At 38.5% G+C, this 14,733-nt stretch overlaps 1 protein-coding gene across 2 annotated transcripts in view; it reads left to right on the forward strand.

Moving 5' to 3' along the window:
• LOC137979214 (ubiquitin carboxyl-terminal hydrolase 34-like) overlaps window positions 1–14,733 on the forward strand; it is a 113,819-nt gene that overhangs the window by 36,362 nt on the left and 62,724 nt on the right. For both annotated transcript variants that reach the window (XM_068826418.1, XM_068826417.1), the window contains exons 18-26: window positions 944–1,051; window positions 2,435–2,534; window positions 4,706–4,791; window positions 5,831–5,901; window positions 6,008–6,140; window positions 7,698–7,943; window positions 9,008–10,121; window positions 10,632–10,756; window positions 11,089–11,319. In XM_068826418.1, the coding sequence (XP_068682519.1) occupies window positions 944–1,051; window positions 2,435–2,534; window positions 4,706–4,791; window positions 5,831–5,901; window positions 6,008–6,140; window positions 7,698–7,943; window positions 9,008–10,121; window positions 10,632–10,756; window positions 11,089–11,319 (2,214 nt within the window). The remainder of the gene's footprint in view (window positions 1–943; window positions 1,052–2,434; window positions 2,535–4,705; window positions 4,792–5,830; window positions 5,902–6,007; window positions 6,141–7,697; window positions 7,944–9,007; window positions 10,122–10,631; window positions 10,757–11,088; window positions 11,320–14,733) is intronic.

Raw genomic sequence — 14,733 nt, forward strand, 5'->3', positions numbered from 1 at the left:
GAACTGTTTCAACTATAAACAGATAAATTTTCACAAAATTTCCCAATTTTCGCAAAATGAAAGCAAAAAATATAATTAATGCAGGTAAATGTAGTTTTAGCTTTTGTATTAATACATGTATGTGCAAGCATTATAATTAGTAAATGTTGTCCTCGAGATGTGAAGTAGTTTGTTTGTTTGTTTGTTATTTAGTGTATTGGCAGCGATACAGCTGATCCCCTACTCTTCTCAAACATTAATTTGAGTGAGTGATTAACCCATTAACTTCCAGGGATTCCCCATTGACGAGTAAAATCGTCTGGCCGGTTTAGGCCGGTTTAATTGGGCGCCAAAGAATTAAGCTACTGACCCCTCAGCGGCCCTAGGACACCCCCAGTTTACGAGTAAAATTGTATGGCGTTAAAAGAGTAAAATGTTCACTCACTTCCGGGGGTCAATGGGTTCACATCCCGATGGACTTATTAGACAGGGCCTACGGTTTATACAGTACGGCTCAAAGATGAGCAAACCATCAAACGCATTGTCAACACATTGAGAATGAACGTTTGTAAACTAGTTTCTTTTCAACTCATTTGGCCTTTGTTATTCATTTTCGCACCTTTGAAGATGCGTTGTTGGTATGTAAAGAGGTGACAAAGCTGACTGCAATTTGAGCTAGAGAAAGTAAACAATGCATGATCATCAATCAATGTATGTTCAGTTGGCTGTAGTTCAGTCCCGAAAGGAATCTTCAGGAACGACAAAGAATGAGCCATTGGCTGATGGAATTACAAAGGAAGCACCTCATGTAGGGCACATAATATTTTTTGTAGTGTTATCAACAAGCACTTTTCTGGAGAGTTTAGTATTGCACCATCCTCCCTTCCTTTTCCTCTTGTTTATCAGTGCACAATGTGATGCAGTTGTTAATAGTACTTATTTTTGTATTTCTCTTCTGTTACAGCTTCCTTCTTTGCCACCAGAAAAGTTTTCCATGACTGGTCTGCACCTTCTCCAGCAACTTTACAAGATGTTCAAACACTCTGATATTAAACCACGAGAGTCTTCAAAGGTTTGAACGAAAAAAATTATTGTAGTTTTTGATATAAACACCAGTGAAATACCTCGTGAGCTTTCTAGACTTGGGAGAATGTGATATCTTCACACATGAATATCACATGTTATCTTCACACATGAAAAAATCACCGTTGCTATGGTTGCAGAACAAGTTATGCTGTTGTTCTACATTATACATTGCGATTACAAAAAATATTAAACTAAAATGGTTTGGTATTTCATTGTTTATAGGATAAAAAAAAATTACAGGACTGCTAAGTGATATGAAATTTCTCTTCTCATGTTGAAAAATATTTCACTCATATCTCTGTGCGGCCATGTACACGTACATGTAATATCCTCTACATTGTATATCATTGGCATGACATACTATCAATAAAAGCAGAAACCCATAAGGGTTGAAACATGTAACGGCCTCTTGTGTGCTGGGAAACAAGCTTCCGAATATTCAATTTGCTAAGTACCATATTTGGAACAACAAGAGCGAGGGGTTTCCAAATATGGTACTTAGCACTGAAACATTCAACCAATCAGTTCGCACTGAATATTCGGAAGCTGTGAACGCGCGTTACACGTTTCAACCCTCATGGGTTTCTGATAAAAGTCGATCAGCTGATTGATTATTTATGACAGAGGCTCCTCCGCTGAAAATTAACTTAGTCTAGTGATATATATTCTGGGAGTTACTTTCAAACTCCTGTAAAGATCACACATACATTCATGTATCAAAGGCCCCGTCCACATGAATCAATGGCAAATACAAGTAAATTAAAATGATTACTGTATTTACTCATGTATACATGTAACTCGACTTTTTATGACCTAAAAATTGGCCCCAAAAAGTCACCCTTGAAAGCATTGTGGCTTATCCACAAGTGTGTCTTTACATACAATGTCATTTGTGTGTATTGTACTTCACGTATTTCGGTTTAAAATCCAGTGTTGCTTAAAGGGGCTATGTCACATTAGTTTAGAGTGTTTCGGGGAAATGTTTAGTTAAGCACGAGTTTAAAAGTCGAAAATGGTAAAGGCAATTCCTTTACTGATGAAATTATTGTTACATAAAGACAAGATGATTTTGAGCAAAACCAAGTTTTATCCAGCCAATTTGCCATAAACTTGAAAAACGTGGGCCCGACCTTTTTTCAAGATTACTGAAATGCAATCGGTTTCAATCTTGTCCATTTGTCCTTATCCATGTATCTCTTTCCTTTTGCTGTATTTCTTTTATGTTGTTTAACAGTTTAAAGTGGTTGTTGCAATGTTTCATTCTACTTTTGGGGCAATTTGGGTGTCATGAAATTACAGCATTTTGCATGACACAGCCTCTTTAACCATTGAGGAACATTCAGTAACAAAGCATTGTTTCTTTCTCTAGCTATATGGAATTGATCAGTTATGGAATATTGCTGTGCAGGCCAGGTCCACGGAAGTCAGCTGGGCAGCAATTTCATATCTCAACTCCCTTTATATCAATGGTAATACCCGGGGGAGGGGGTGTACTTAATTACACATGGATAAGATTGTCCAGAGTAAAATGCACTTTGCTTTATTTCTTTCCTTGATTTGCCAACCTTGGCATGTGGCACAGCGTTTCACAGTAAGATGGTATCATTATTTCATGCTTTTGGGCTTAAATGTACTGTAAACACCCGCAGATAAGCCACATCACCCTGAATTTAGCAACTAAAATTTTGGAAAACAGAGTTTTTTGAAAGAAATCAAAAGAAATCCAAACTAGAGTCTTTAGAATTCTTGTTGGTCCGCTGTTCATCGAACGTTAACTCCCTATAAGCATTAACCATGTTTTCACAACAGCCGTTGTCTCACTTAACGTTCCTGAAAGTGGTTTGTTTGCAGCCTTCATTAAGGGAGTGATGAGTGTTTTCATGGGTAAGATTAAACGAGGAGAGAGCATGTGCCAATACAATAATAAAGATACTAAAAATAGCATGCCTGTTGTATTTCTGATTTGAATAACAGCAAACGACTCCTCATTGGCTGAAAGTAATTGCCAACTCGCTTAAGGACGATGCCTACTATTGTTATTGCATACGATCTGCGCATCTCGAGATACTCGGATTTCCCATCGGTGATGCTTACTAATACAGGGATATTTTTGCGCAGTTTAAAACTATCCTGAAAAAGTAGATCTTAGTAAGTACTCTTCGTATCCAAAAAGAAAATTGGGGGTAACCATGCATTTTTGAGAGATAATTAAGCTTTTTACAAATTAATTAATATTATTCATGAATTATCTTTGAAACATGCGTGGTTACCCCCAATTTTCTTGCTAAGATCTACATTTCCTGCATAATCACATACCGGGGCAAAAATATCTTTAATTAGTAGGCACCGTCCTTAAGTTACCTAGTTTGGTGGCTTAAATTTAATCAGGGTTCCATTGAAATTTGCTGACTCACTTAATTTTAAGTTGGGAAAGCAACTGTTTTCATGGAATTTTCGGTTGTCACTCGCTAAGCGACCTGAAAAAGCGCTCGTGAAAATGGGGCCATTGAAACAGGAAATACTTCAAAGTCTTACCCACAATTTTAGCACTTTAATACAATAAACATCGTTTCTACCAACTTTGAAGTATGATTCTGGTACTTGTTGATGGGAATTTCTTCATTCAACACAGTTTTTCCACAGATTTTAGAATTACAATAAGAATGTGAATGGATCATTTGTAGCTTAGTAACCAGGCACGATGGAAAACTGGACACCGGAAGCAGCCTGAGAATGAAATTCATGATACTTTTTTCAAATGATCCCTCAGATAAGCCATGCCTCCGATTTCTAGGAACAATTTTTGGAAAAAAGGTGCGGCTTATCTGTGGGTATTTACAGTATTCTGTCTTTTAGCTTAATGAAGAGTAATATTGAAGTAAATGTATATAATTTGAAGTGCAGGTATAGACAAGGGGGAGAAGTGACACACACAGACACTCACTAGGGAGCTTACGAAACGAGGACGACGACGGCTACGAGGACTTCATTTAAAAATACGAGTTCGCGTTATTCATATCACTACGAAACTATTTCATGTCGTTTTGGGTTAAAAATGTGTAGTAACTGTTGAGGAATTAAACTGGTATGAGTGGGTTGGAAGCGTACAGAAAGAACTGAAAATTCATCGTCATGTGCCAACGTCCTCCACAGAACCTTGAATTTGGTCATTTCATGTCGTCATTTAGGAGATGATGGCAAAGAAATGTACCAAAATGTAAAACGCACTTGCAGAGCCATTGTTTTTGCTCACCAAACCTATTGTTTGGTAGCGTCGTCGGCGTCGTCGTTTTGTAAGCTCCCTATCGTCTGTTATAGACACCTAAAAACCTCTGGTGGCTTCAATGGAATTTGATCCCGTGGCCTCTGTGATGCTGGTGCAATGCTGTAAATATGTAATGTACCAACTGAGCTATGAGTCCACTTAGTTGGGGCCTGCTGTGATTTCCTATTAAAAATTAATAATGTAACATTGTCCCAAATTATTTCATACTACATGTAACAAGTACTAATTAAAAAGAATTTTACTCTTTGGCCAAGAAAATACACAGTTACCCCAAACTGGATTGTATTTCATCACAAAACCTTTTGATGTAGTTTTCTCTGTTCTCATCATTGTCTTTTCTTTTCTTGAAATCAGCTAATGGTGGAGGTCTTAAGTTCGAGGATGAATTTATTGGCAGATGCATGACGATCATTGCAACAGCCTCAAAGCATCTCAGCATGGTATTATTTGGGTTTACTAATAATTATTGATTTTCGTCAATAAGCAGTTTTTGATGAATGTATGACTTCTTTAAACAATATTATTATTCAATCAAACAAAAAAAACCTGTTCAAGGAAAACAGCTTTGTTTCCAATTATTGATGAGCACTTGAATTTCCTGTGGTACCTCACAACTCCATATTAGGCCATTTTACAGTTGTTTGCTTAGCGATCTAGCCTATGAATGGCTGCGGGGCTGCCGTTGACCTTGTATTGATACCACCCCCACTGCTTTTATCATGTAAATTTGTTTTTGTAAGGCTAATAAGTCCATTATGAACATTACAAAAGCACACAGGTTTGTATCAAAACAGGGTCACTCATAGGCCAGGTACCTTAGCGACAACTGTAAACAAGTTTATTTTTGGCAAAACTTTCTGTGGTGCTGAACACAGAGGCAGTCATTGCAGCGTAACTCTGAACAGCACAAACAACACCCCCTTTGCTTTTTGCTTCGAGTTTCAATCACTTGTTACTGGTACATAGTATACTTTTTCCCAACATGTTATCTTCCTTTCCTTGTTAATAATGCGGCACTCTGACTGATCATTCCATCACGTTTGCAAATAGCCAAAAATTGCAAGAATGTGTCAAGTGATATCCTTTTTTCATAAACACACAATCATTTAGCTAGTTTTAACTAACAATTTTTCCAGAAATGAATGAAGTTGCTGAGGATATGCTGTCAGGCAAAATTACAGTCTCGTATCATTTAAAAAATGAGTTGTTGCAGATGCTTGACTTCAGAAAGATTTGTGAGGGTAACAGATGCTTTGCCCTCCAGTCACTCTCCAATGATTTTCATTACAACTATTGAGGGGTCAATTACTTGAGCAGGGCTGGCTGGCTTGGTTTGTCAAGGTGAAGTTCTGGTCCGTATTACATGAGGCAGGCCAGCCCAGTGGTTGTACATAATGCGTTTCTATGGGGAAGCACTGATTCTAGTATTGTTATACAGTACTTTGCCTCTGTAACAAGTGAATTTCTTGTTTGTGTCAGGAACAAAACCTCCAGATAATGGAGAGGGGACTACTACTTCTTAAAAGTCATATTGAGAGTTTTAAAAGAAGGTTGGTACACTAGAATAAAGTATTTTCCGCTGTTCTTTGGAGTTTCCTTTTCACTCTGACCCCATGTACCCAGAATGATGTTATGTCTGTTTTGTCTGATTGGCAGATTTGCATTTCATTTACGGCTTTGGTGGTTAGAAGGTCGAGGAATCACATGCCATCAGCAGATAGCTCAGAGGCCGACTGAGAAACACTATCCTATAAGGGTGATATGCCAGCCTGCTGGTCTTACAGACAAGGTAAATGTAGTGATTATACTGCATGTAGTGATTATACTGCATGTATTCCTCTCTTTTTTGGTTTTGCCCAGAAATACTCCTTTGGTCTTTGCCATTTTTTATTTTACAATGTGACACGCCTTAACTGTGGCCACCCAACAAACTTTCACATTAAATTTTGACAACAACGTGTACATAAGTACATCAACTCAACAACCCATGAAACGGTGTTCAAGTTACAACCATGCAAACTTTGCAAGGAGGGGTGACTGTCAATCAAATTCGCACACCCTGATTGGTGCGTAAGTTTTAAAAAACTTTGTTAGGTGGCCACGGTAAGGTGCGTCGCACTGTAAGTTTGCATGGATGGTTACCTGTGTTCTATGATTCCAAAGCTTTGGAACTCTTTTTCTGTCAAAAGTCGACAGATGACTGATGTGCTGTATTAATGGATTTAAGTACCACCTAAAATTGCACCTTTTAAAGAAAGGATTTAGCCTAAAACTTTAAAAACATTTTAGATTTTAGTTTTATTAAACTGAATGTAATATTGTAACAACAATTGTCATTTAAATATAGATAATATAATAATAATAATTATTATTATGACTTTGTTTTCAATAAGGCTTAACCCATTGACTCCCAGGGGTTCCCCATTGACAAGTAAAATTGTCTGGTGTTAGACAGAGTAAAATACTAAGTCTGGCCGGTTTAGGCCAGTTTGGGTGTCAAAGGGTTAATGGGGACATTAGTGATTAACCCATTGACTCCCAGGGGTTCCCCATTGATGACTAAAATTGTCTGGTGTTTACAGAGTAAAATACTAAGTCTGGCCGGTTTAGGCCAGTTTGGGTGTCAAAGGGTTAATGGGGACATTAGTGATTAACGCATTGACTCCCAGGGGTTCCCCATTGACAAGTAAAATTGTCTGGTGTTTACAGAGTAAAATACTAAGTCTGGCCGGTTTAGGCCAGTTTGGTTGTCAAAGGGTTAATGGGGACATTAGTGATTAACGCTTTGACCCTCAGGGGTTCCCCATTGACAAGTAAAATTGTCTGGTGTTAGACAGAGTAAAATACTAAGTCTGGCCGGTTTAGGCCAGTTTGGGTCTCAAAGGGTTAATGGGGACATTAGTGATTAACCCATTGACTCCCAGGGGTTCCCCATTGATGACTAAAATTGTCTGGTGTTCACAGAGTAAAATACTAAGTCTGGCCGGTTTAGGCCAGTTTGGGTGTCAAAGGGTTAATGGGGACATTAGTGATTAACGCATTGACTCCCAGGGGTTCCCCATTTATGAGTAAAATTGTCTGGCATTAGACAGTCTGGCCAGTTTAGGCTGGTTTGGGTTTCAAAGGGTTAGTAGTAGTATTAGCCTCTTCGTCTTGAAGAGGCGATGGTTAGCACTGGGGATTTGGGCACGATCTTGTATGACTGTGTAGCCCGATCCTGGAGTGGCAGTCTCTGTTGCAGGTGGCTGTCAAAGGGTTAAATAAATATTATTTATGGTAATGTGCCTAGATCACCTTATGCTTTTGTGCCCAAAAAATTAAAAAATATGTCATTACTATCATGCAGGGAACCTTTGAGATGAATTCTTCAGATCTAGTTGCAGACCTCCGTGCAGAAGTGACCTTTTGGTGCAAACAGGAAGAACTTGAGAAGAAACCACAGTTTACGGGAGATAGTGCATCGCAGCACACACCTCTTTCGCCTTTCTCTCCTCAGCTACATCCCCCCTTCAGACTCCTATCCCAAGGCCATGAACTGACCCCAGACTTGGATGAGAAAAGTCTGGCTGAAGTTGGTTTCAAAGACTTGCAGGTATAAACAAGAACAAAAATAATTTAATTTGTGACATGGTCCTATGCATAAGCAACATACCCCTGTAATTTGGCAGAGTTAAACATGTTGCCAGATAATAATTATTATTGCCAAACATTGTTCTTAAAAATTAATTAGGCCATTTTTGCCATATTGCAGAGAAAAGCGCTTCATTTCATGTACCCGGTAGGAATTAATTTTTAGTTGAAAGAACTTAACCAAAAATTTCTTCAGATACACAATACACTTAGTATATCACTGTAAAAAAATTAACTCAATCTTCTGTATAGTGAAAGATACTTAGCAACATGAAAATAATAATGTTATTATTATAGTATCAAGAAAAGTCCATGGCTAAAAAGTGCTTAAACTTCCCAATTTTTGGGCACAGTTCATGCAGCATTTTTTGTTATCAGTAAAATGCCTATTAAGTAAGCATGCATCTATTTCAGTGGGTCGTTTAATCCTTTGCTATTGTCAGAGGCCTGGAGCCACACAAAATGTGCAATTACAATACAAGTGAGGATGTAACTACAAGCTTGGACAAAATTGTCGAGAAAATTCTTATTTCGGACTATGATCACAAGTATGAAAAACAAGCTTTCTCCGATCATTGTTGCTACACGAAACAAAGCATGTCGAACCTGGGATTATCAGCCATTGATCAGGAGGGGGGGGGGGGGGGGGGGATGGCTGCTAGGGTGCAATATTGAGGGTGCTGTGGGTAAAGGAACCCCTGTTTTTAATATTCTCAACCCTTTTTGTCCAAGATTGTAGTCTTAGCAAGAGAATGCTGCAGTGGTAGATACTGTATTTGATATTTCCTTAAAATAAGAACCATGCCAATAGACCATTTCCATTTCTGCCTCCTCTTCGCAGCGAGTCTAAGTGGGAAGTTTTTATGATGGTAGTTAGTTCTACTTTTAATATGAATGAAACTTCTCACTTCAAAGAGGAGGCAGGTCTACATGAACTTGGAAATGGCCTGTTTTGAAGGAAAGTGTATTTATGGAGCCTCCTATTGGAGCTTGATATCATTAATTTTACGTTTTTTTTTTCTATAGCTGGTGTTTGTGTCTGTTGGAGCTGTGAGGAGGGAGCGGCACCATGACTCTGGATACGTTCCTTCTTCTTCTCTTCCATCACCCAACTGGGACTCCACTCCGATGATAATTCTTCTACAGGAGCAATATTTTGGACAATTGTTTGCCTTCTTGGAAGCCTTAGATCATTTTGTGGACAAAACATCCAGCACAGCTGAAAAGAGTTTAGGAAATTCTTGCAAGTTTTCTGAAAGGTCTGTGAATAGTACTGCTGTTGAGGAAGACGTGGAAACGTCAAGACAAATGGAGTCAGAGGAGAAACCTCCCTTGCTTCCTTTAATGGAAAGCCGGATTGAATTTCTTTGTGGCATAGCTTGGGAGCTGCTGTTTCTTTTACCAACAAACCAGTCTGTTTTGAACAAGCTGAGATATGTTGGCCAAGGTTCTGACTCTCAATGCGAAGACTCGAGCAACAATGGGGAAGTGGATCAAAGGACAAGCAATGAAAATAAAATGGATGAAAACAACAATTGGCAATCATTATTGGATCCAAACTTTCCACACAAATTGTTATATTCTCTCCAAGTAATTGACTTGATACACAACTCTTCAAAGGAAGCACAAACACCTTTGTCACCAACCTATTCTAGGCTTAGTAGTGATTCTGATGTGTCTGAAAATGAGGACGAGAAGAACATAGTAGTTTTGCAAGGTCAAGGTTTCCCTTGGGGATATCAATTCATTGAGTTGGGAGGTCTGAGGCACTTGTATGAACTACTAATGTCTGGTTGTTTGGAAGTGAAAGGGAATTCACAGTGGCATCAGGAATGTCTGGCACATCTTTTGAAACTTATTTGTGAATTTGGGACAATGAAACGCAGCAATGATGAAGATGATGAAGTTTTTGCACCATCAGAAAGTGACACAAAGAAACTGCAGCTTCAAAGGAAGGATGGGAAATTTCGTGTTAGATACAAAAGTACTGATAAAGAGGAAGTGATTTGCATCAAATGCTTATCTTCCAATCTGATGTCTACTGTAAACGTAAACTTGCTGCTGGAGAAACTTCTTCACATCTCATATGAAGCAACATTGCCGATTCGAGGAGGTCAAAGTAGAATTAGTGGAGGAGAGGGTGAGTTTTATGAAGAATAGTTATGAATTATATCGGATCTTATTCTGCAGCAGGCTCTCAATATAGTACATTAGAAAACAGTCCTTAGAAAATATGCGCGCTGATTGGTTAAAAATCGTGTTTCTATAACTCGATGGAGACACAGAACTAGCATGAGCTGTTGACGTAGTGATGGCACGAGCAAAGATAATTTACATTTTGATAATTAGAGTTAACAAGCTGTTTTCCTTTTTCTCATTGGGTTGTTTTCTGAAATAGAAAACATGTACTCGGTGTTTCTGTGAGAGTTTGTGAGAACTCAAAAAAGCTCATGTTCCCACAGCATTTCTCGTTCTCCTAAACTTTCACTCATGTTCCTATAACTCGATAGAAACATGGTACATGTTTTCTATTTCTTAAATACATCATTCATAATAAATGATTGGCCACTCCCATAGGGAGAGAGGACGGTAAGACTTGTAATCAATGAAAGTGAGATAATGAGTATATGAATATATATATGTTCTTTAGTTGTACATCATGCAGTATCCCTGCTGGTATCTGCCGCCTTCACCGATGGTACTGTAAGAAGTTTGCTTTTGCAGCAAAGCAATTTCAAACCGTGGCTACAACAGCTGGTGCTCTTGGCAAAAGAGGTAACTCAAAAACATTGCATCTCCTTCAGTAGTTTGTCTTTTCGATCCCGCTCTCTCAAGATCTTAAAGTTGGTAATGGGGGGACAAACATAGGAAAATTCCTGTTAAAATAAACAAGTGTCCTTTTTTAAATCAAGGCTTAAACCTTTAGTGGCCTTAGTGTTTAGTTAACATAGATTTGAAATTCAAAGAAAGTAAGAATTGATTTTTGGTCACAGGGGCACTTAAAAGGGACACTTCATGTTGGATGTCAAAATTTGGCATGCATCTAATTTCTGGATGGATGTTAGGGTAATTACATGTAGAAAGTTTCAGTGTTTTTCATTTTTCAGCCCACCATTCGATTTGAGGCGTGTCGTGGACTATACAGCCTTAGCCTGATCAAAGAAAACTCCTGCCTTATACAGCTTATGGATGCCCTTTTAGATTCTCTTCCTTTAGCGCAATCACTTCAATCAAAAGAAAGTTCTCATGGAAGGCGACAGGAGTCTGGTGCCAGAGAGTACTTCTCCATTCTGTGCAGACTTGTTGATGGTCTACCAACATCAGAAGGTGGCCAAAAGGTGGAGATTACTGTGATAGAAAGGTTGACCACAGTTTAAAAAGATAATTATTTTTAATTGTGATCAGTTTTTTTTCCCATCAGTTAGAACTACAGTAGTGAGTCCTGCATTGCTAAATTTATGGCAGTTTTAAAACCAAGGTCACATTTCACAGATCACTCATTACAGGTCATTGGAAGTTTTTGTACACTAATTAAAAGCAACCCAAAATTTTCAAATTGGCTAACTTTAGGCCTAAAATCATTTTAGGTCTAATTAGCAAGTTTATCAAGAGTAGAGGTTTTTAATGAGTGACTTGTGACCAGTGGCCTGTACTTTATTATTAACCTGTCTGCATTTAATAAAGTGCTTTAAGCCTCTTTCCAAGACAGCTCCTGGTAATTATCATGTTAGCACGATGGGTGTATTTACACATGTAGGGATGGCACTAGGATTGTTAAATCTGGGTCCTGTGACCTACATGCCTGGCCAAATTGGGGTTCAAAGCATTTTTGGGGGGTCCCTAGAATTAATTTTGGTGATCATCTGTGAGGAAAACAGTTTTTAAAGGAGAAGTTCACTCCACAATGACAAACCTTTTTTTATGATTAATAGAAATTTCAGGAGGAGAACAGCCTTTAAGCAAAATTTCAATCTTGAAATAGCTTTCTAAGTTTGTAAAATCCTAAAATTACACACATGCAGGCTCCCATCTTGGATTCTATGTGACGTCAATGAGCCTCAGCTGATCCCACTTTTCTCTCGGAATGTGAAACAACATGAACGGTGTTTCGTCTGTCTGACCTAGTTGAGCAATTTATGTTGCTGACAAAAAGGCATGACTGGGATACGAAGAGGAATCTTGACAGCTTTGTGTGTTCAAGCTTCCCGCAAAACTTCTGGTTGAGCTCAATGACGTCACATATAATCCAACATGGCGGGCCTGCGTGTGGGTATTTTTCACAAGGATTTCACAAGGTTATAAAGCTATTTCAAGATTGAAATTTTTGTTTAAAAGCTGTTCTCCTCATGAACTTTCTATTAATCAATTAAAAAAGGATTGGCATTTTGGAGTGAACTTCTCCTTTAGGTTTGAAAAAGCAAGAATAAGCAGCAAACTGGATCCAACTTTATTTACATTATCTTATTAATATTTTTTGGACGATTACATTACTGAAAACAGTACTGATACTGTAACTATTGTCATTCAATGTGATTGTTTAATTTATGTGGACAAAACAACAAATAGTGGTTTAACGTCGTGTATCACTGAGGTGTTGTCCTATCGAGCACTGTCAATGGCAGCGTTTGAATAACCGGTTCTTGTTGATACTGTGTGCTGTATCTTTTATGATCCACCTGATTCTTGTGATGTACAAAGTGCCAAGTCAACTGGAAATCTAGGGTTTTTCTTCCAGTTTTCGCTTTCTCGTCAAAATCACCATCTCCAGTTACATGTATCCCACTCCATCCCAGCTCGTGGTATTATGTTAGGTGTTGGTTTTTTGTGTATCCCTCCTGGAAATAAAGATTGTTTGTAGTGTCAATTGTATTTGAATATGTTGTACATTTTTAACATGTTAAATTTTCGCCCATTATAGGGCCATGATGTCGACCTGTGGAATTCATTGGGCCAAATTGCTTGCCAGTTACATTAGAAGCAGGTTGGGTTTGTTTGGAGGGTTTTTAAAAAAGAGGGGGGGGAAAGGGGTCGAATTTTACTCTGTCAACAATGACCCTTCACAAAATTGGATTATTCATGTTAAATCAATACAATTTGCCAATTAGTAACGGTGGCCTCATGGTTAATGTGCTCAGACTTCGGAGCGAATGTGTCGGGTTCGGGACCTGGCTTGGTACATTGTGTTGTGGTCTTGGCCTCTCTGTCAACACAGTTGTATAAATGGGTACCAGCAAAAATGCTGGGGGCGGAACCCTGCAAATGGACTAGCACATCCCATCCAGGGAGGAGTAGAAAATACTCCTAGTCCCGCTTCAGCCATGGCAACCGGGAATGGAATAAGCTTCCCGCCTGATGGGCCCCTAGGCCTGTAAGCTTGACTTTACCTTAATGATAATAATATTATCTTGTTAGTCACACATGAAGACAGCATAACACTGTAGATGTTTTTTTTAATTATCTGATAGTCAACCACGCACTAAACCAAAAATATGGAAGTTATGAAAGTGAAGTCCTAAGTGGTGTTCTGAAGCTGGGGTACAGCCGTTATGAGACATGACCCAGCATTCAAGATGTCTCCTGCTGGCCTGGTAAGCCTTTGTCATGTGTGTTACTACTCATTTAGTTTGTGACTTCAAGAGAAGATTAATTCACCTTTCATATGCCCATTCATAAGTTCCAGTACTATTGTGGTATCATTTCACTGCTGTGAATGACATCAAGCAATGACATGGGTCAATAAAAGCAGAGAAGAGCGAGGGACAAAGTGGGATGACATCAGATATATTGAAACATTTTGGTGTTACCACAGTGATTGACAAGCAAGGAAAAAACTGCACCGTTGCTTGGAATTTCATTTCAGAAGTAGAGACGAGGCCGCTTTGTATCAAAAAATTGAACGGCCTCCGGTATTTCAGTTCTTTTCAGTAAAATGTTTACAATGGGCTTTACTGGTTTTCAAGTCTCGTATTTAAAGTTTAAAAAAAAACGTTGAGTGAAGAGCGAGTGTGTCCAATCCCAAGGTGAGATGTTTTCTCCATAGTTTATTGATCAAGTAGGTCATGCATACGGATTGATCCCACAGTCATCGAACATGGTGTTGATTTCAATTCAGAGCCAAATGATTCACTCAATATTTAATAAAATTAATGATTTTAACAATTATTCATGCGTTGAAGAGAAAGAAAGTGGGAGTTACTGGTTTTCAAGTGAGTGCCAAAGTAGGTAGAGCAGCCGCAATTGACAACAGACTCCGACAGTCAAGTGCAACATAACTCCATGACAGCAAATAACTGTGGAGCCAGTGCCCAGTTTGGGAAGGTACCATAAAAGCAAATTCCAATGATCCCAGTATTAATTATTTTGGCTTTGCTTTCTGCTGTAGTGGTGGAGAATGGACTGCAAGTGTTTTGATTGTATCACAAGTTACTTTCTTGGCCAACAGCATGTATTAGATGTAATACAAGAATTTTTTTTTAATTCAAAACGTGACACTCAAAGTTGGAATCTAGAACTAACATTAAAAAGCAAAATTAACTTTTGACTCATCTTTTTGTGTTAATTAAGTTGACAAGGATGATACTAAATTGAGAAATCTATGCGCAAAGTAAGGTCAAGGTTTGTTTACATAGACAGTAATTTGCAACCCTCAGGACAGACGGACAGTTAGGAAATGTCAAAAATAATTCTAAATCAAGTGAAGCAAGATCCTTGCAGTATGATGCAGTTTTAGCAACTGCATAGAGAAACCTGAA

The sequence above is a fragment of the Montipora foliosa genome, chromosome 12 (genome assembly GCF_036669935.1).
Source record: "Montipora foliosa isolate CH-2021 chromosome 12, ASM3666993v2, whole genome shotgun sequence".
In the NCBI taxonomy this organism is placed as follows: Eukaryota; Metazoa; Cnidaria; class Anthozoa; order Scleractinia; family Acroporidae; genus Montipora; species Montipora foliosa.